At 36.8% G+C, this 23233-nt stretch overlaps 1 protein-coding gene across 1 annotated transcript in view; it reads right to left on the bottom strand.

Annotated features, from left to right (window-relative positions):
* LYST (lysosomal trafficking regulator) overlaps positions 1-23233 on the bottom strand; it is a 167462-nt gene that overhangs the window by 73035 nt on the left and 71194 nt on the right. The window contains exons 18-26 of the mRNA XM_081569436.1: positions 18449-18622; positions 17386-17535; positions 13639-13776; positions 9786-9984; positions 7365-7496; positions 4583-5210; positions 3708-3885; positions 1685-1854; positions 569-799 (exon numbers count right to left, since the gene is read on the bottom strand). Coding sequence (XP_081425562.1) covers positions 569-799; positions 1685-1854; positions 3708-3885; positions 4583-5210; positions 7365-7496; positions 9786-9984; positions 13639-13776; positions 17386-17535; positions 18449-18622 — 2000 coding nt within the window. The remainder of the gene's footprint in view (positions 1-568; positions 800-1684; positions 1855-3707; positions 3886-4582; positions 5211-7364; positions 7497-9785; positions 9985-13638; positions 13777-17385; positions 17536-18448; positions 18623-23233) is intronic.

The raw sequence follows: 23233 nt of genomic DNA, 5'->3' as shown, positions 1-23233 counted from the left end.
TATGATCTGCAACAAGTTATTATATCCCTCAAAGTCTCAATTTCCTATTCTGGAGGGGGATAATACTTTCTATAAGACCATAGTGGAAGCTTGGTAAATATATTTGAGGACAGGTAAATTTTTTCAGGGGCTTCCTAGGTGGCTCACGTGGTAAGAATCTGACTGCCAATGCAGGAGTTGCAGGTTTGATCCCTGGGTCAGGAAGATTCCTCAGAGAGGGAAATGGTAACCCACTCCAGTATTCCTGCCTGGGAAATCCCATGGACAGAGGGGTCACAGAGTTGGACATGACTGAAGCGACTGAGGATACACACAAATTTGTTCCTTGTTTTCAGGTTCTAAATACCTAAATGTAGGTCATATAAATATCTTTTTTAAAAAAAATCAAACTTTATGGAAAAATGATGGAAAATATACCCTCTCAAATCCAATCTAATCAGATTTGAAGGAAAGAAATTCTTTGAAAATATTATGGAATATCAGATGCTTTAATGTAACCTGCTACTAAAATTTTTTCCCTTCCAAAGTTGTTAATCAGAGGTAGTTTTAAATAATGACTTAAACTTACTTCTTTTCTAATCCATTCAGGGCTGCTACTGTATTACATAACACGTAGAGTAGACCATTATCCAACAACATATCTGCTACCTTAGAACAAGAATTTAATATTTGGAGAAGAAGTAAGAGAGCATTATGCAAGAGCACATTGTCGTATAAGGAGGTCTCTATTAGTCCCAGTATAGGAATGACAGACCACTTCTGAAAAAGTCCCATGTTTTTCACATCTTCCATATCAAATCTATAATAAATAATACACAATTAAGAGCATGTTAGAAGCAACTAACCATGAAATAAGGAAAAAATGATTGCAATATTGGCCATTTTGTTGACCTGATTTTGAGTTCCTGTATACTATTTGCCTCTGTGATGGAGGGAAGTTATTGATGTGTTTTACACCTCATTTTCCTTATCTGTCAAATGTGTGTGATGATATCTGCTCTACTTTCTTCTGAAGGCTCTTGTGAGAATCAAATGAGATGATGCAGAATTGCTTTGACAAAGCCAAAAGCTTATGCAAATGAAAAGCAATATTGTCAGTGCTACAATTAATAGTTTTGAACTGGCCTACTTGCAAACAAGTAGCAGACACTTAACAAAAAGACACATTTCTCTCTACTTTATCAGATATAGAAATAACAGCTTAACCTTTCTGCCAAACTTCTGGCTTGTGAGAAAAATTTTAAGTTTTGCACTTATTCATTAATCCATGAGCATTACACCAGGGCCCAAGCTCAGTGATCAGTATGCCGGTTTACTCTTCTCTCAGATAATGAGCATCCCTGAAGGGAGTCAGGAGCCTGTCTATGGATCCCTCATGTAATCTGCTGCTGAGACTATGGGGGCCACCTTCTTCTCAGGTTAACACTGTATGCCAAATCTTAAATATCACTTTCTTTCATTTGATGCAGCATTTCTTTCTTTTCAGTGCCTAGCTAGTGAATGAAATGCAAAGGAAGAAGTTATAAAAAGAATATCACATGAAAAATAATAAACTGGTTCACCTGGAAAATGACTTCTAGCAGATTTTTTTCTAAATGTGATAGAATAATTTTGAGTCAGTTTAATAAATTTTACATTTAAGACAAAAGATCCCCAATTCTCATGAAGGGAAGAACCCACTTACTCTTCATCAAGGCCAATATGTCGCCCAAAGAACATTTCAATGAAGCATTCTAACAATTCCTGAGTTCCCCGATGAAGATACAACTGGTTGGCTAGTAAAGAAAACCCACGATTCTTCAGAAATTTATCTTTTTGTTCCTTGGATGCTCTATTAAAATATGCATCTAATAGCTAAGGAAAAAAATTGAGACAATTTAGATAATATATTAAAATTTTATATAACATATACAAATCAGGCAGTGTACTACACCTGTAGTTGTAAGCTGCTTAACTTCATGTGTATAGAATGTAAAAAGCTGAAAAAAAAAAAGGGCCACCTCTTCAGCAAAGCAAACAAACCTAAAACTTTCTCTCTGACTACCATAGAATGCTAATGATGCCTCTGTCTTGGAGGTCTTAGGTAGCCTTAGTTGAATATAAGTAGAACATTTGTGTCTAATTCTGAAAAAAAGAAAAATTAGTCAACACTGTACAATGCTTTCTCTCAAAGAACAAAAATATATATCCTAAACCTCTATTTTTCTAGACTTCCTGACATTTTATTTATTCTAAGCATAGGCCTAAATTTTCACTCTTTCCCAGCGTCTTAAATGTAACATATATATAATCAAAGTAATTATTTTTCCTTCTAAACTCACTTCTTTCATGGTTCTGGTCTTAGAGCACAGAAGCACCATCCTCCTAGACTTTAAGGCTGATCTCACTTTGGGCTTTTCTCATCCTGACTGCCCACATGTAATTAGCAACGTCTCTCTCCCCTATTTCAGGGAACGTCTCTCAAATCTGTCAGTCCTCTGACTTCCCACTTCCCCAGATCAGGGACTCATCATCTCTCCCCTGGATCACAGTGCTAGCCTGCGAACACAGTGCTCCCACCTCTTTCCCCTGCGATCACTCCCTCACAGTGGTGATAAGACTATTCTTTCCTAAAACACACATCTCTTTACTGCCCTACTTAAAAATTTTTCTAAGTTTACAGCATAATACAAAATACACCTTTTGCATGCATCTTGCCCTTGTTCCCTCATCAGAATTATTTGCTTTTCCTATACTCCCATTCAGAGAAGGCAATGGCACCCCACTCCAATACTCTTTTGCCTGGAAAATCCCATGGACGGAGGAGCCTGGCAGGCTTCAGTCCATGGGGTCGCTAAGAGTCGGACACGACTGAAGTGACTTAGCAGCAGCAGCATGCTCCCATTCTTCTTTATTAAGACTACCACTGAAGCAACCATCACAGAAGTTCTTACATTTTACTTACTCGTGTATATGTCTCTCTCCCACACTGGTCTATAAACTCTTGAATACAGGGGCTTATTCCCTTTTATCCCACAGAGCAACTAGCCCAGTGTTTTACACATGAGATGGAAGCTAAGTAAATACTGGGTTGAACTGAGACTGCTTACACAATGTCCCACATCAAATTAAAACAGTGGGATTCTTTGAAGACCATTTCAAAGGGTTGTTTCCTAATGGGAACCATTCATATCAAACCTTTATTCACTCAATAATGTACTTAGGACCTTTTATATATCAAACACAAGATGCCTACCCTCATAGAGCTTATATTTCAGTGTGGGAGAGTAAAAGAAAGTATATAAACAAATTAAAAAGGTAATTATAAGACATAACCAGGATGCTATTATAGAGCAAATGAGGAGTAAGGCCAGACAGAAGATGATTCGGGAAAGTCTCTCTGAGAAGGTGACATCTGAGCTGAAACCTGAAGTTAACTGTCTAACATTTGACGACAATGCACTCAGGAGAGACCTCCAATGATCTATGTGTTCCTTGTAAGTAGTAGACTTAAAAAACACACTGATACAAAGCAATATATGGAGAAGGCTTAAAATTGGATGATAATACATATAAAAATCGGGTAAGCAGTAACAAACTATATCAGCTCATGATACTTAAGAATAAAATAAGATTTCAGATCTATTTGAATATGTATATTCAAACTTTAGAGTACACATATATTTATTCTTCCAAATTAAAGCAACATATTTAGTATTTGCCCTTACTTTAATAACTCCTTGTTGTACAGCAGGTGATGGGTGGTTGACAAGGACTAAAAGTGTATCTGCTTGAATGAGCCTGTCCATCACATCTTCCAGCATAACATCAGGCAGGATGAGAAGAACTCCACTTAAGAGTTCATACAACCCACAGCATATAGGTACCAAGCAGTCTTCGGTTACACTAAAACAGAGACCCACAAAGGGTCATAAACACAATATCAGAGGGAAAAAAGTAGTGTATTATGATTACCTTAAGAACAATGATGAGTAATAATAATTTTCACATGTGAAACGTAAGTTCATAAGGCTTAAAAATGTTTCTTGATTTAACTATGATTAACAAATTTGCCATCAGTTTTTAATCACCAGTAGTTTTTAGATATATACTCTACTAAACACTAGTCTACTGTACATCTGTGTTTTTCAACTGCCACTTGTGCTGTTTAAACTATTTAAAAATTCAGTTGCTCAGCTGCACTGGCCACACTTCGAGTGAGTATGTGTCTTCTGCAGTGGACAGCACAGGTGAACATTTCCATCACTGTGGAAAGTTTCACTGATGGTTTTGGGGAACAATAATAAACTGTGTAATTTTCCTAAACTGAAGAGTTTTTCTCTAATAATCATATGGAAGTAAATAAACCATAAGATAATCTTTTCTTCAAGAATTATTTATGGTTTAGCCTTTAGTTAAATATGGAATTATCACCTAGTATTAAAGTAAAGAGAAAGGCATCTTTGCTTGTTGTTAACGTACATGTTGTACTATGTTACATAATAAAGAGGTCACAGAATAAAGAGATTTCTACAAGTACAGAAATTCTTCAAATAGTTAAAAAAAAAGGGAGGAAGTGGTTGTCATACAAAAAAACATGTACCTGTGAGCACTTGTAGTTCGGCTGTGATGTGGCTCATAACCGAGAGAAAAAGCAACATTTTCCCAGTCGTCGGTGTTCCTGTCAACAAGACTTGGCCACCGGCCGACAGCTGCAGAGCCATTCTGTGAGGGAAAAGCTAGACCCAGGCTGGCAATGGTGCTGTGGCTTTGCTGGAACGAGGCCAGTCCCTTTAGGTAAAGAGGTCGGAGTGGGCAGGTCTCATCCCCAGGACTGTCGTCGTCTGATCTGGGCTCTGCTCCCAAGTCTTTCTGATCTATGTTGACCGCCGGAAGTCCCAAGGCTCCTTTTGGGACATCACTGACAGACGCTTGGGCCAAAAGGGCAGCTTCTGTTTCACAAACCGTTTTTGCAGACTCACAGCTACTGATGAAGGCATCTTGTTTGCTTTTTTCCAGTGTCTCGGAACTCCCTGGAGGGCTCCATTTCTCTGGCTGGGAAGCAATGCCATCATCTACAAAACTCTGCAACTTGTCAATACTACAACCCAAACTTCCAGTCAGTTTTAGTGGCTTTATGTGAGGTGAAGAAGTAGGAAATGCTGGGAGGCTTCTAGAACGCAGCATACTGGCAGTTACCTGCTTTGGAACAGCACTGGAAGAATTGTTTCCTGGTAAGAGTAGATAGGAAAACAGCACTGAAAAGTCAGCTCAGTGGGACCACTTCTCTTTTGTACTGTCAGTCCCAATCACAGTAATAACCCATTTATCCAGTGATGTTAGTGAACCCATACAGGATAATGACTGTAGTGACTAATGCTTAAAATTTCTGTTAAAAGTATTTTTGTTTCAACTACTTTCAATTAAAAGTTTCCCAAAATACCTATCTCTTCTTGTTTCCTTAATAGAATATACAATATTGGCTGAATGATTCAAAGTTATTGGGATGAATGGTCCTACTGAAGTGAAATTAAGTGAATTAAGTGAAAATCCATTTACCTCAGGCTAACAGTCACTAGGATACAGTTTGTTTTAGATTTTTTTTTTTTGATGTGGACCTTTTTAAAAAAATCTTTTTTGAATTTGTTAACAAAATGTCTCTGTCTTATGTTTTTCTTTGGTTTTTTTTGGCCACAAGGCATGCAGGATCTTAGCTCCTCGACCAGGGATTGAACCTGCACCCCCTGCATTGAAAGGTGAAGTCTTAACCACTGGACCACCAGGGACGTTCCAAGGATACAGTTTAACACAGTGGAAAGAGTGTTGGCTTTTTGATGAGACAGTTCGGTTAGTTAGGCGGCCTTAGGTAAATAATTTAATTATATGAGTGTTCATTTCTTCAAAGGTAAGAAGAGCACATAATAAATATGTGCTGAATAAATAGCAGTGATAGCCATACTTGGTGTTATTATTACCAGGCTAAATGTCCCTAGACTGTTCTCTCACTCCTCATTTCTGCAGTCACTTTTTGCTGCTATTACTAGGAAAGAGTTTTTCACTTCTTGCCACAGCTCTCCAATTTTCTGCTCCTCATATTCTACACAGAAGGAGATGAGAAAAATCACTCTCACCCTTAGTGTATGGGATATAAATGAATGCTCCTGAATGTGTGGTCTGTGGGCCAGGAGCACGGGGATCAGCACCGCTGTGTTGGAAATGTACATTCTCACGCTCCACTCCAGACCTACTGAATCAGAATGCAGAAGGCAGGGGCCCAGGGATCTGTGTTTTAACAAGCTTTCCAGGTGATTTTTCAGCATCTAAAACTTGAGAAGTGCTGATATACAGTAAATAAGGACTGAATGAACTGCTTAGAGCTCAGGCTCTGTGGCAATAAAATAGCTCCATAGTTCAGAAGTTCTTCCTAGTTATTTCTGGATTTTGGCTGGAGGAATAAGGCTGCCAAAAGGGTCTGTTCAAATGACCTGGAGAAAATGTGGGCATGATTGTACTAGCAAAAGTTTCAGAATGATGCTCAACAATTTTAAAAATGACACATTCTATAAAATTCCAAATAAAACTAATTAAAACACAGACTTAAAATATTATAATACAAGGCCATAAGATGTGCTAGGGAATAACCGAAACTCTTTGGGAGAGAAAGAAAATTGGAGCTTAATACCCAGATACCTTCACCTACCTATCCATGTCTCTATCTTACTGGCCTATTTAATAATTTGTATAAGAGCTGGAGACAAGACTAGGTAGGACCTAGTCTTTCATTGGCTAATGAAATCTATACTGAAAGGAAAACAGGCAGAAAAAACTTGGGGATGATGAAAAAGAAACCAGAAAGATAGGAAGTTGTCCTAGAGAGTGGGAGACTGGAATTTCAGAGGTGGGAAGTGTTCTTTGATGATGTCCAAGATGGACACAAGCAGACTGGAAGGTAAAGTAGAGGGAAGGTCCCCAGGGTCAAGGATCTCAATGAGGCTGCAGTACGGATAGCCACTCACATGGTTAGTAAAGCTGTCCAGAATGAGTTCAGATGGAAAGGAAACAGTAAGCCAAACAAAGCTTTTGAAGAAAATGGGAAAATAAATCAGAAGCTTAATGAAAGACTGTGATAAAGGGGGACAAAGAATTCCAGAATAAAATAGCATGAGCCTCATCTATCTCCTAAGCTCTCCCGAGAATTACTTGCTATACTGAGTGTGAGTTACTAATATCAGAAAGTAGTAAATGGATTCCTTAAATATATTCTGTAATTTTAAAGTTTAGCTTTCCATTTATTTAATCTATCAGGTTGTGCAAACATGCATCTATATTCAGAACTAAATAGGAAAGGGCTACACTTTCATTATCACTTTTGTTTGTCTGTTTACCTTCAGGTGGTGAAGCAGTAAAATCAGATGGGCTTATTACCATAAATCCAGGGCTAGTAACAGACTTTCCTCCACTGCTAGAATGCCTCAAGTACATGATTGACTGTACTTTTTCCTGAAAGATCTTGCCATCTAGAATCAAAATAAATTTTGAGAAAATTTTTTAAAAGGATAAAACAAAAATACAACTTTAAAAGCAAGTCATTAAATACAAACATTTACAAAAATATTCAAAGTCAAAAAAATGGTGTACTTTATGCTAATGCATATTTGATATGTGAGGACACTCTACAATTTCTTACTTTAGATTCTTTTGTTGACTAATACTAGCTACATTAACTTCTATTTTCTTTGAATTCCAACTGTTAGTTATTTGTATAGTTTAACAGCTAACTGTTCACTTTTTATATGCTAACATGATCTCTCCAAGGAGACCGTTCATCTCTTCATTACTTGAGGGAAGGTCTATGTCTTCTGTTTTTACACAGCCCCAATATGACTCCAAAAATTAATACATCTAGCTTAATCTTCCTTTCTGAGCTTCATACTTATAAATTCAACTGCTTGATTTCTTAAATGCAACAAATCTAAATGTGAGTCATCCTTCTGCCCTAAATTCACTCCTGCATTGTTCTCTGGTTCCCATGGTAGTAGAAGTATCTGTTTCCCACGCAGGATCTGGGAGCCACCCGTGACCACAACCTTTCCCTTACTCATGTCAAATCAGTCTCCAGATTCTACTGACTTTGTTTCTTGAACTCATCTCATCCTTAGCACAGTGCTATAATGCAGGCTCTTAACACCCCTCACCTGGATTATCATCATAAACTTCTAAATAATATCCAGGATGGACATCTGGCCACCCTCAAATCCTCATAGCTACCAGCATTCTCTCCATCAAACGGTAAGCTCTGCTTAAAACCTTCCAAGGGCTCTCTGTTGCCTCCCTACCACTCTGGATAAAGTCCAAGTTTCTCATCTAGAACAATCTCCATGATCTGTCTCCATGCCCCTCTACTAGCCTTCTTCCTTACATTAAATATGTCAGCAACACCAAGCCATTTGCTTTGCCTGGAAGGCCCTTCCCTTCAACTCCTAGTCAATTCAACTCAGAGCAGGTATCTCCTCCTCCAGGAAATAGCTCCTTGCAATGCTCTATGCTACCAGAATAAGAAATAGTGGCATTGCTGCGCTTTCCATATGTTATACTTACTGTTTATGCCTCACTCCCCTTTACTAGACTGTAAGCTCCTAAAAAGAGGCGACCACATTTTACTCATCTTTGCAACTACCCTGTGCTACCAGAATCTTGACATTACTTTATTCACTAGATGTTTGCTGAACCTAATACAAAGTCATGGTGTATAATTTCACTTGGCTTTTTACTGCAGCTGTATCATTATATTCACTATTACATGGCCTAACATGGCTGTTTACAATCAGCTTCCCTCTCTAAATTTACTATCTAGCTTTGTCACATGTATACGCTGGCTTGCTTTCTTATCACATCACATTTTCCTAGTTCTTTTAAAAATCTGATTATTCCATTAAAAAAAAATACTGAGATTACTCTTCTCGTTCCATCCTTTAAATAGTACTACCAATAATTCTATCCTTAGCTTCCTTTTTCCTTCTTTCTCCCAACACTTTTCTTCAGTGTTCTCATCTGTTCCCTGAGCTTCAACTCATTTCTATGCAGGTTGTTCCTCTATGCTGAATTTTATTGTAATAACTTATATCATATTCTTTGGCTCAAAACAAACACAACAAAACAAAATCCTTCAATTACTCCTGAATAGAACACAGGTTCAAGTTCTCTGATCTTACATTCAAGGACTCATTTAATATGGTTCTGGGTGTGGTGGAATAAATGATGGTCCCAAGCTACATATAGGATATTATTTCTCTACTCCTTTATAAATCTCCTATATTAGGTAAAATTAACTATTCTTTATTTTCTCTATTTTTCCTTGCTTTAAGTCACTCTCTTCACCTGATAGTAATTCTCTAATCTATTAATACCTATCAAAATTCTTCAATGCCCATGGCATATTATTAATGTATTAAATCTCTCTCTATATCTGTCTGATGAAATTCTAACTCTCCTGAAATCGAATCAGTTCTTCTTTTGTATCTATTAGGTACTTGCCAGCTATTATTTATTATAATTATTTCAGCACATACATTTACCCTCACCTCTTGGTTTTTAAGCTCTCTGAAGGCAGAGACTATGTCTGGTTCACTGTATGTCTGAAGGCAGAGACTATGTCTGGTTCACTCTACCCTGTCCCAATTCCAGTGTGTAACTGAGCAGTTTCTAGCACAGAGGTCATTCAACGAATATGAAGCAAACATGGATCAAACGGGAAGAAAAAATGAAAGTGGAAACAGCCAAGATCTAACAAAAATGATTATACCTACCTATGTGCAAAGAAAAATAGAAGTTTGTGGGGTTGTGACAAACATAAGTATTAGTAGGAGGATGAACTGCTAAAAGGAAATTGAAGATAATCGTCAATAATTCCAAATCTGGAGGAGATCCAAGGACTTCTGCTGTAATTTTCACAAATGATCTACAAACCTCTCGGGGCATGGATATAAGCTGCCCCTCTTTGTGCTCCTGAAAAAAATTAAAAACTCTTCTTAATTTAAAAAGAACTGTCAACTTAACTAACATTTCTCATTTAAGCAAGATAATTCGTTTAAGATAGAACTGTGTTGGTTTTCTGCTCTAGACTAGATATTTACCATAAAACTGAGCTGCTATTTCTCAATTCAAGCAATCTTGCTATTAAAATTCATTAAAACCAATGGCCCCATATAAATGTTAGCTACTACTAGTACTATTGTCACTACTGCTTCTGCTACTACTAGTTTGGGTTCAGAAGAGAAAATTTCCGATAGACAAAACTGGTTACATGAATAGAGGATGTTCCAGTCTACAAAGTTATCACTCGCAACAGCTCGGAGAGGTTTTATCCTCCATTTCTATAATATGAAGGCCTGAAGTGATTGTATGACTAACTTAAACCACATAGAAAACATGTCAGTAGTGCAGCATAACTCAAACTTAGACCTTTGATCTCCTTCTACTGCACCATCTACTGCCTGGAATAATCAGACCTGGCAGAATGCTACGTAATTACCAGAAATAAAGACAGATATAAACAAATTACTTATATATTCCAACCCCACCTCCCGAGTGCGTAGCAGCTGGCTTCTAGATCAAGGGTAGATCTTTCCTCTCTGTCCAAATAGACAATATATCTCTAAATCCACTCTTCTTCATATATTCTTTTGTATTGCTGAATCAGAAAACTTAAAATGTAGATATTAACTTTAACACAGGTCAGTTTGACTACCTCAGATATACGAAGAGAACAGGAGTCTACAAAAGTAATTCAAACTATTCAACATAGTTTTGGAAGTTTTGGCCACAGCAATCAGAGCTGAAAAAGAAATAAAAGGAATACTGATAGGAAAAGAAGAAGTAAAACTCTCACTGTTTGCAGATGACATGATCCTCTACATAGAAAACCCTAAAGACTCTACTAGAAAATTACTAGAGTTGATCAATGAATATAGTAAAGTTGCAGGATATAAAATTAACACACAGAAATCCCTTGCATTCCTATACTCCAATAATGAGAAAACAGAAAGAGAAATTAAGGAAACAATACCATTCACCATTGCATCAAAAAGAATAAAATACTTAGGAATATATCTACCAAAAGAAACAAAAGACTTATATATAGAAAACTATAAAACAGTGATGAAAGAAATCAAAGAGGACACAAGCAGATGGAGAAATATACCGTGTTCATGGATTGGAAGAATTAATATAGTGAAAATGAGTATTCTACCCAAAGCAATCTACAGATTCAATGCAATCCCTATCAAGCTACCAATGGTATTTTTCACAGAACTAGAACAAATCATCTCACAATTTGTATGGAAATATAAGAAACCTCGAATAGCCAAAGCAATCTTGAGGAAGAAGAATGGAACTGGAGGAATCAACCTGCCTGACTTCAGGCTCTACTACAAAGCCACAGTCATCAAGACAGTATGGTATTGGCACAAAGATAGAAATATAGATCAATGGAACAAAATAGAAAGCCCAGAGATAAACCCACGCACATATGGACACCTTATCTTCGACAAAGGAGGCAAGAATATACAATGGAGAAAAGACAATCTCTTTAACAAGTGGTGCTGGGAAAACTGGTCAACCACTTGTAAAAGAATGAAACTAGAACACTTCCTAACACCGTACACAAAAATAAACTCAAAATGGATTAAAGATCTAAACGTAAGACCAGAAACAATAAAACTCCTAGAGGAAAACATAGGCAAAACACTCTCCGACATAAATCACAGCAGGATCCTCCATGACCCACCTCCCAGAATATTGGAAATAAAAGCAAAAATAAACAAATGGGACCTAATTAAAATTAAAAGCTTTTGCACAACAAAGGAAACTATAAACAAGGTGAAAAGACAGCCTTCAGAATGGGAGAAAATAATAGCAAATGAAGCAACAGACAAACAATTAATCTCAAAAATATACAAGCAACTTCTGCAGCTGAATTCCAGAAAAATAAACGACCCAATCAAAAAATGGGCCAAAGAACTAAACAGACATTTCTCCAAAGAAGACATACAGATGGCTAACAAACACATGAAAAGATGCTCAACATCACTCATTATTAGAGAAATGCAAATCAAAACCTCAATGAGGTATCATTTCACACCAGTCAGAATGGCTGCTATCCAAAAGTCTACAAGCAATAAATGCTGGAGAGGGTGTGGAGAAAAGGGAACCCTCTTACACTGTTGGTGGGAATGCAAACTAGTACAGCCACTATGGAGAACAGTGTGGAGATTCCTTAAAAAACTGGGAATAGAACTGCCATATGACCCAGCAATCCCACTGCTGGGCATATACACCGAGGAAACCAGAATTGAAAGAGACGCGTGTACCCCAATGTTCATCGCAGCACTGTTTACAATAGCCAGGACATGGAAGCAACCTAGATGTCCATCAGCAGACGAATGGATAAGGAAGCTGTGGTACATATACACAATGGAATATTACTCAGCCATTAAAAAAAATACATTTGAATCGGTTCTACTGAGATGGATGAAACTGGAGCCCATTATACAGAGTGAAGTAAGCCAGAAAGAAAAACAACAATACAGTATACTAATGCATATATATGGAATTTGAAAGATGGTAACGATAACCCTATATGCGAGACAGAATAAGAGACACAGACGCATGGAACAATTTTATGGACTCTGAGGGAGAAGGTGAGGGTAGGACGTTCTGGGAGAATGGCATTGAGACATGTGTATTGTCATATGTGAAACAGAGCACCATTCCATGTTCGATGCATGTGACAAGGGCTCAAGGCCGGGGCAATGGGATGATCCAGAAGGATGGGATGGGGAGGGAGGTGGGTGGGGGGTCCGGGAAGGGGAACACATGTAAACCCATGGCTGATTCATGTCAATGTATGGCAAAAACTATTACAATATTGTAAAGTAATTAGCCCCCAACTAAAATAAATAAATTTATAAAAAAAAAAAAAAGTAATTCAAGATCTCACAATGGCCAAGTCAAGACAAGAACACAGATCTCCAAACTTGCAATTCAGTGTTATTTCTGCCACAACCATCTTTTTTTTTTTTTTTCCCTAAATCATACCCCAGTGACTTCCCAATGCTCCTGGTCACCACTTCAATTACTAATTCCTGAGTTCAGCCCAGTCTAAGCTTCTTCAACTTTGCCCTCTCCACTGACTCCTTACACATAGTCACTGGTATCCTACTTCATTAAAAAAAAAAAAAAAAATCCCTTAAATTGACTTATTGTGAAGCTTTTGTTAACAGTCTATTTCTCTTTTCTTTTGCTGTTGGACTTCTTAATAATCATGTATTCTCACTACCTCCAATGATCCACCACACATGCTTAAAGTTCCAAGAAATCTGGGTCTTGCCTTCTTCACTCTGATGAAATCTTATAAGCTATTAAGAATTTCCAAGTTGATAGCATTCTCTCTGTCTACATTTTCTGGGAACTTTCTACCTTATTTGGCTCTAGAGACCACCCCTGTCTGGGCAGGTTCTCCTCTCTCTGCCCATTTTCGTTACCTTTTTCACAGAAAAAATCTCATTGAAAGTCCCACAGAATTTCAGTCCATGATATTGAGTTATTAAACAAAAATCACTGCAGAAAATGTCTCCATAAGTAAAGTTACATAAGGAGTACCTGCAAAACCTGGCAAGTCAGTAGAAAGTGATGAACCACTCGAGCTTTCAATAACTGCTTAATATTAAACATCTGCTGCTGGTGGTCTGCTCTGATGAGAACTTCTAGGGCTGCCAGCAGAGTTTCCCAAACACCGTGCTGAGAAAACAAACATATACCAATTAGCACAGGGTTATTGAAAAACATGGCTCGTCCTTTTTAGAAGACATGCAATACAACAGTTTAACATTGTGTAAACAATCACAATTTGTCAAAGATTAAATCTGTCTGAAAAAGCAAATCTAAAAATTTATTCCCAGGCTATTATTTTTTTTGACAATAGGTCATTTCTAAATATTTATGTTCAATGCAATGCTGCATTAGGGGCTTTGGGACATTAATGATGTACAGTATTTTCAAAAGATGAATTATCTTGGGGAACTATTTACTACAGAGAAACACATTATCAATATAAATTGTTTGCAAATAATTTATTTTCAAAGAGCATTATTAAAAGCATATAGACTTCAATGTTAATTTGTGTATGTAGCATTTAATTAAATACTTTTAGAAAAAAATGTACTAAATTGAAAATATTTGGTGACAGTGTAGAAATTCTGAATTTTTGCATTAATTTACTTTTAAGTCCAAATTATAGAATCCTCCACACAATTACTAAACATGCAGTTTAAAACAATAATTAGCATCCTCTTAACATACTTTAAAATGCTTCTTCCATATAATTCACAGTAATAGTGAAAAAGGAATCTTACATAGATAACCACTACTGAAAGATAATCTTCACCTCATTTTATCACCTCAAATAATCTTTCAGCAAAGCTATCAACAAAAAGCAAAATTAACTAGTTTGGGTTGTAGGTTTGCTGTTTTGCCTGCCATTATATGATGGAAATGAATAATGAAAAGGCCAAGGAATTGATAGACTTAATCATACTGTTCTAACCAAGGCCTCTCTCTTAATAGGACAGGATCAAGATGCCCTGAAAGAAAAAGGCATATGAAAATTTGAAGACAAAGCAGCTCAAATATGAAAACCTGATTCAGGCTTGAAAAATAATACTAAAATAGAATAGTGCCAAAGCAAACCAACAACCAGACAACCAACAGACAAAAACCAGAACTCAGCTAAAAAAGCAATTAGAAAAGAAAATTAAAAAAAAAAAAAAGAAAGAAAATTTTATTTCAAATCCATAGAAGTATCCATGCATCTCAGTTTTGAATTCGACCAAAAAATGCTTTGCTTATTAGCCAAACTTTTTTAATGATCAAATTAGCATCCTTTTTTGAAATACTAAAATAGCTGTCCAATTTTTAGTGAAGATTCAATCTTATAATCTACAATTGAGCTATTTCTTTATTACATGTTTATATTCATACTGTCTTTGATTCAATTTGTTTGCATTTACTATCACTATGTTCATAAGCTTTCTCTCCTTGCAACATCATGTGTATTTTTATACATGCATATATTTGTTGTTACTGTTTAGCTGTTAAGTGTTGTCCAACTCTTTGTGACCTTGTGGACTGTAGCCCACCAGGGTCCTCTGTCCAGAGGATTTCACAGGCAAGAATACTGGAGTGGGTTGTCATTTCCTTCTCCAGTGGACCTTCCTGATGTAGGGGTTGGACCTGTGTCTCCTGCATTGGCAGGCAGATTTTTTACTGCTGAGCCAACAGAGAAGCTCACAAATGCATATATACTATGTATGAATGCACATGGAGTTTTTAAAATTCTGGAAGAGAATTTATTCAGAATGAGAAGTCACAATGAAATAGAAAGTTTTAAAAACTGACAAATACCATAACATCTAGAAAAAGCTAGCTGCTTGACACAGCTCCATAATACTTTTCCCCTGTGTTTTGTAGGAGCATATTCTTGAACTGCTTCTTCATATAACAATAATTTGGTAATATAATTTTATACAGGGAGAACAGAAAAACAATCTGTCTCTCCTCTAGCATGTTTGGTCAAAATTTATTTTTGTTAATGATAGATTAGAAAAGTTTTCTTTAGCTTAATAACTCGTTATTGATATTAAGTCTGGGGTGACTGTTGCCAAATTTGGAAGTAACCAAATATTTTAAAATTGTTAAGGAATACACTTTGAATTGGTCTTCAGTTACATTTGATGATAATGATGTTACACTCTAAATAACTCTAGACAATCTACAGTCCACACTAGAACTGAGGAGGCTCTCCAAACCAAACCAAAAAGACTATACTTTAGCTAGGGCAGAAGGAAAAAGCCCCATATTCACTTTCCTTGCTGGGTCCTTGTGAAGACCACACAATCCATCATCCAGTTGGGAAGCTTTGCCTAGATCTAAGATCAAAGCATGCTCCTTAGCTTGTGCCTACCATGAAACCATGACTTCATAGCCTTGCTCTGCAAACGGATACAGCTCTGACTTCCGGACAACATGGCTCCCCTACTCAGAAGTGTGTCCGTTTCCCTCCTCTTGACTCAACTCCACACACTCTTAGTAGGATTCCCTTTCAGAGTTTATGGTAAATGCAAGTCTCCAACTGATTCAAGTGTTTTCCAGCCTGAGTACTCCTCTAACTACTACTGCAGCCAAAGTTCTGATCCTGACTCTCCAGATCAACATTATCTATGGCTGTCTAAGACCTTGCACAGAAATTAATCTCTAGATTTCCATTTACAATTAATGTTACACTGAAGCAGTAAATTTGTTTTGTTTTTGAGAGGACTGATTAGATGAATATTTAAAAGTACATGTTTCTCTGTGCAGCAAAGAAAACAGCCAACAGAGTGAAAAGACAATATACAGAATGGGAGAAAACACTTGCAAATCGTATATGAGATAAGGGATTAGTATGTAGAATATATAAATGACTCCTACAACTCATTAACAGAAAATCAAATAACTCAATTAAAAAATAGTCAAATGACCTGAATGGACATCTCTCCAAAGAACATATACAAAGGGCCAGTAAGTACATGAAAAGATGCTTTTCATCAACCAATCATCAGGGAAATGCAAATCAAAACTACAAGTTATTATTATTACCTCATACCCTACAGAAGAGACACTATCAAAAAATAACAATTGTTGGTAAGCAGGTAAAGAAATTGGATCCTTTGGACATTGCTGGTAGGACTGTAAAATGGTGCCTCTCTTATGGAAAATAGTATGGTATAGTAATTCTATTTTTAAAAAATTAGAATTACTATATGACTCAGCAATTCTACTTCTGCCAATGTATCTAAAATAACTGAAAACAGGATCTCAGAGAGATCTCTGCACATTCACGTTCACGGCAGCATAATTCACAATAGCCAAAATGTGGAAGCAACCTAAGTGTCCATGACGGATGAACATATAAAGAAAATGTGGAAAACACATACAATGGAATAGTGTAAGAAAGAAAACAGTCTTGTCATATGCTAGAACACAGATGATCCTTGAGGACATAATGCTAAGTCAAATAAGCCAATCACAAAAAGACAAACACTGAATGATTCCACTTGTATTAAATATCTAATACAATCAAACCAAAGAAACAGAATGTAGAATGGTGGCTGCCAGGGACTCAGGGGAAGGGAAATGGGGGGCTGTTGTCCATTGGGTAGAGTAGTCAAACCAAATGAAAAAGTTCTAGAGATCTGCCATATGACAAAGTGTATATGGTTAGTACTGTACTGTACATGTAAAAATTGCTGAGAGGGTAAATGCATAAAAATGCATTCATAAAAATGCTTTTTAACCACATAAAGTACATGCCTCTGCTTTATTCCATATCTTCCAGTCTAGCAATAGTTCCTCTAGCAGTTTAACATCCTGGATTATAGCATTAGACTCTACATCCAACTTAAATTCTCCATTCTCATTGATATGAATAATATCTTCACCACAGCAACCTTCAAGAAGGGTCTACGGAAAAACAGCATTAATACAAGATGCATCAATAATCAATCCAAAAATTCAACAGCGATACTAAGCTTTCAATCTTAGCAGTCATAACATTAAATTCAAAAGAAAACTACTGAATAACTTGGCATTTCACAAGGTATCTTTACCTTGTTTTGTAAAACAATTCAAGTAATAAGAAAACCCTCAAATTTCAAATATTTATAAATGACTATTTAGTTTCAAATACGGAGTAAAATAAACTACATCCTATTTTTAAAATTCAATGAATCTGTTGAGTTTTAAACTTTTTCTAAGAAGTATTCATGCCACAAGGGTATGGATCTTGCTCATTTTAAGAGTTGGAGTCCGGGGGCATGGGAACAGGCATTGGTCTTTTGCCTTAATACTAGAACCCTCAGAAAGAAATACTATCACAATGTTACCAAGTGCTTTTAGTTAGAAAGGTATTTAAACATGTGATTACAGCTGGATCACAATAAAAAGCTAATACGGCTTTAAGATACTAACTCTATAGCAGCATTGCCTCACGAGAACTGCACAGCACTAGGTGTCTGGAGAACTGGGTTCGCCGCCATAACTGTGGGTGCTGAAGCAAGCAGCAGTCTACCTGTGAGTCACTATCACCAGTCTACAGAATGAGGGGCCAGCCCAGGAGGTATCACTGGCTTATCAAGATCTAAAAATCTTAATTTTTTCTTTTACTCTTCTAAAATGTTTTAAAGGAAATGAAAATGTAAGTATTTATATGACAAAAAACCCAGAAGAGCCTTTGTTTGATTAAATAAATACTATCGAGTTTCCTTAATTTTCTTCAGGAATAACTGAAACACGAAACTCTATTACTGGAAGACTTAATGAAGAGGTAAGTATCACTGCATATGAAACCTTGAGAATAAGTTTTATGAGAACGTACCTTCAAAATGTGAAAGCCAACAATGCATTTTTGTTTGATCAACACCTGATGAATCATGGAAAGTCCATTACAGTTTTCTAACTCATGTATTCTCTGTTGGTTGTATTTAATTAATGAGAGTATAACTCTCAATGCTAACACTTGAGTTTCTTCACAGCTACTGAGTTCCACAACCTAAAAAAAAAAGTAGATACATTTTTTCTAATTTGTTGAGATTAAAAATTTAACATGTGGGGTTATCTTCCATTATGTAATACCAACCTATCAGTTTCATTTGAAAGTTTATTTTTTATTGCTGACACTGTTTGTAATTACTTAAGAATTGTAAACAAATAAAACCAAGAAGTTCCATGCTCTTATGTCTCAAATATTCTATAAATTAACGAAAATAACATTGATAACATTAGAAGTCAGTAGCATTTTATTGGTGATCTGAAGTGTCAGCAAAATGCCTCATATTTTTGATACTTAGTCAACAAACAGGCTCTATGTTCTGTGCTATGGAAGATGAAGTAATAGACAGACTGCTCACACTGTAAAGAGGCAGACTACCTACCTTCAGTGGGGCCTGCTGATAGGTCAAAACATAAGACGTAAGAATAAAAACTAAGGATTGTGACTTGTACTTCAATTCCCCCAATGCTTTCTGGCAACTACTATATGTAAGAAACAAACATCCTATTATGATATGAAAAGGCAAAGAAGAGGGAGACGATATGAATGCATGAGAGCATAAAAACTACTTCTGACTCCACCCCGCTCAGGATGGGAAGCCTATGTGAAGAAAATCACTTGGAGAGAGAGCAAAACCACAGGAAGCAGGGATAAACAAGTGTCCAAGGGTGGGACACAGTCAGGAGAGAGATGAAGATTGGATTCACAGTACATCTAGGAGGCTGCAGGTTGTCTATCTGGCTAGATGGAGGAGATTAAGCTCAAAAGGAAGGCTATACCTGAAAGGATTTTAAGGAAACTGAATTATACTTTTGTAGGGGAGGAAGGATACTGAACAGCTTGTGTATGTAAAAACATAGTTTAAAATTCTTTTTGGCAAGATCCTATATGTATGTGAGATAAAAAATTAACCATTTTCCTTGGGATCATCACTGTGTAACAGTAATGAAAATAAAATTATGCCCCAACCACTAATGCCGAAAAAGCTGAAGTTCAAAGGCTCTATGAAGACCTACAAGACCTTCTACAACTAACACTGAAACAAGATGTCACTTTCATCATAGGAGACTGGAATGCAAAAGCAGGAAGTCAAGAGATACCTAGAGTAATGGGCAAGTTTGGTCTTGGAGTACAAAATGAAGCAGTGCAAAGGCTAACAGAGTTTCACCAAGAGAACGCACCAGTCTTAGCAAACACCCTCTTCAAACAACACAAGAGACGACTCTACACATGAACATCACCACATGGTCAATACCGAAATCGGATTGATTATATTCTTTGCAGTCAAAGATAGAGAAGCTCTATACAGTCAGCAAAAACAAGACCAGGAGCTGACTGTGGTTCACACCATGAACTCCCTAATGCAAAATTCAGACTTAAACTGAAAAAAGTAAGGAAAACCACTAGACTATTCAGATATGACCTAAATCAAATCCCTTTTGATTATACAGTGGAAGTGCCAAATAGATTTAAGGGACTAGATCTGATAGACAGAGTGCCTGAGAACTATGGCTGGAGGTTCGTAACTTTGTACAGGGGGTGGTGAACAAAACCATCCCCAAGAAAAAGAAATGCAAAAAGGCAAAATGATTGTCTGAGGAGGCCTTACAAATAGCTGAGAAAAGAAGAGAAGTGAAAGGCAAAAGAGAAAAAGAAAGATATATCCATCTGAATGCAGCGTTCCAAAGAATAGTAAGGAGAGATAAGGAAGCCTTCCTAAGTGATCAATGCAAATAAAAAGAGGAAAACAATAGAATGGGAAAGACTAGAGATCTCTTCGAGAAAATTAGAGATACCAAGGGAACATTTCATGCAAAGATGGGCTCAATAAAGGACAGAAATGGTATGGACCTAACAGAAGCAAAAGATATTAAGAAAAGGTGGCAAGAATACACAGAAGAACTATATACAAAAAAGATCTTAATGACCCAGATAACCACGATGGTGTGATCACTCATCTAGAGCCAGACATCCTGGAATGTGAAGTCAAGTGGGCCTTAGGAAGCATCACAATGAACAAAGCTAGTGGAGGTGATGGAATTCAGCTGTGCTATTTCAAATCCTAAAAGACGATGCTGTGAAAGTGCTGCACTCAATATGCCAGCAAATTTGGAAAACTTAGCAGTGGCCACAGGACTGGAAAAAGTCAGTTTTCATTCCAATCCCAAAGAAAGGTAATGCCAAAGAACGTTCAAACTACCACACAATTGCATTCATCTCACATGCTACCAAAGTAATGTTCAAAATTCTCCAAGCTAAGCTCCAACAGTACACAAACCAAAAATTTCCAGATGTTTAAGATGGATTTAGAAAAGGTAGAGAAACCTGAAATCAAATTGCCAACATCCGCTGGATCATAGAAAAAGTAAGAAAATTCCAGGAAAACATCTGTTTTATTGACTATGCTAAAGCCTTTGTGTGGATCTCAAAAAACTGAAAAATTCTTCAAGAGATAACCACTTTACCTGCTTCCTGAGAAATCTGTGTGCAGGTCAAGAAGCAACAGTTAGAAACTGACATGGAACAATGGACTGGTTCAAAATTAGGAAAGGCGTACATCAAGGCTGTAAATGTCACTCTGCTTATTTAACTTTAATATTTATTTTATATGCAGAGTACACCATGTGAAATGCCAGCCTGGATGAAGCACATGCTGGAATCAAGATTGCCAGGAGAAATAGCAATAACCTCAGATATGCAGATCACACCACCCTTATGGCAGAAAGCAAAGAGGAACTAAAGAGCCTCTTGATGAAAGTGAAAGAGGTGAATGAAAAAGCTGGCTTAAGCTTTAAGAGCTCAATCATAACAGTATGTGGACGTACCCATTAAAGACTATATACGTGAAAAAAAAAAAAAGAAAGAAAAAGCTGGCTTAAAACTCAACATTTGAAAAACAAAGATCATGGTATCTGGTTCCATCACTTCATGGCAAATAGATGGGGAAACAATGGAAACAGTGAGAGACTTAATTTTCTTGGGCTCCAAAATCACTGCAGATGGTGACTGCAGCCATGAAATTAAGATGCTTGCTCCTTGGAAGAAAAGCTACAATTAACCTAGACAGCATATTAAAAAGCAGACATGACTTTGCCAACAAAGGTTCATCTAGTCAAATCTATGGTTTTTCCAGTTGTCATGTATGGATGTGAGAGTTCGACCATAAGGAAAGCTGAGCACCGAAGAATTGATGCTTTTGTACTGTGGTACTGGAGAAGACTCTTGAGAGTCCCTTGGACTGCAAGGAGATCCAACCAGTCAATCCTAAAGGAAATCAGTCATGAATATTCATTGGAAGGACTGATGCTGAAGCTCCAATACTTCGGCCACCTGAGGCGAAGAACTGACTCATTGGAAAAGACCCTGATGCTGGGAAAGATTGAGGGCAGGAGGAGAAAGGGACGACAGAGCATGCGGTGGTTGGATGGCATCACTGACTTGATGGACATGAATTTGAGCAAGCTCTGGGAGTTGGTGATGGACAAGGAAGTTTGGTGTGCTGCGGTCCATGAGGTTGCAAATAGTCGGACACAACTGAGCAACTGAACCGAACTGACTAAACTTGATGAAAAAGGAAAAACCAAGTATACACATTTTGAAATTATACAAAGCTATAAAAGTAGATCACAAAATGTTGATGAGATGTTAAATGAAACGTTTTTATTTTAAAACAGTAGTGTGATATCTATTCAACTAGACACTAGATGCAAAAAAAGGTATTAAAAATGGAAAAAGAAAAAGAAAGAAAGCTTAGAGTATGGCAGGTCAAATGCTAATCCAGTATTTATAAGCATAGTAACAATAACAACTAATATTGATATGTCTCTTATCACAAAAGTAATCAGAGGTGCCCCCACTAAAGAAAAAAAAAGGGAGACATAGGACAATGCTGCAGAAGTTACACTTAAGCACAAAATTTGAAAGTGAAAAAAGATCAGGGTTGCTTTAATTAAACAAGGATTTGGACCACAAGGAAGTAGAAATGATTCGTACTGAAGCGAGACCATTTGTACCCTCTATTTGGATTTCAGCAGTCCTTGAAACAGTCATGTACACCACTGTCTACTCCACCTCAGGAAAGAGATTGTTTCAGCCCACAGATGACTAAACACAACACATAAATAAATATAATTCTCTAAAACAGTATCCATGGCGTGAGTCAAACTTTTTGACTTTCTCCTTCTCTTTAAAAAAACTTCAATCTCAAATAAGTTATTTTTGTACTTATCTGTTGACCTTTATTTTTCCCCATGTATCTGGAAGTTTCAAGGGAAAAACAAGTTTCACAAATCTTATTTTAAGAAATACATTTCTTCTATACTTTTATTATAGTATTTTTTTTCCTCATTGGCAATATTAAATCTTATACACTTAATACTTAATGGTTCTAATTACATTTCTGGATAACAGAAAACTCTGACATCTTCATAAATTATTTAATTAATTAATTTATTTGGCTGCACCACGTGGCATGCAGGATTCTTAGTTCCCTGACCAGGGATCGAACCCATGCCCTTGGGATTGGGAGTAGAGTCTCAACCACAAGAACACCAAGGAAGTCCCAAATCTTCATAAATTAAAAAGAAATTTTAACAAAAAAATTATTGTGGC

The sequence above is a fragment of the Giraffa tippelskirchi genome, chromosome 2 (assembly GCF_054371585.1).
Source record: "Giraffa tippelskirchi isolate mGirTip1 chromosome 2, T2T-mGirTip1v1.2.pri, whole genome shotgun sequence".
In the NCBI taxonomy this organism is placed as follows: Eukaryota; Metazoa; Chordata; class Mammalia; order Artiodactyla; family Giraffidae; genus Giraffa; species Giraffa tippelskirchi.
The sequence above is the reverse complement of the archived record's forward strand: the minus strand, read 5'-3'. Positions and strand labels throughout refer to the sequence as shown.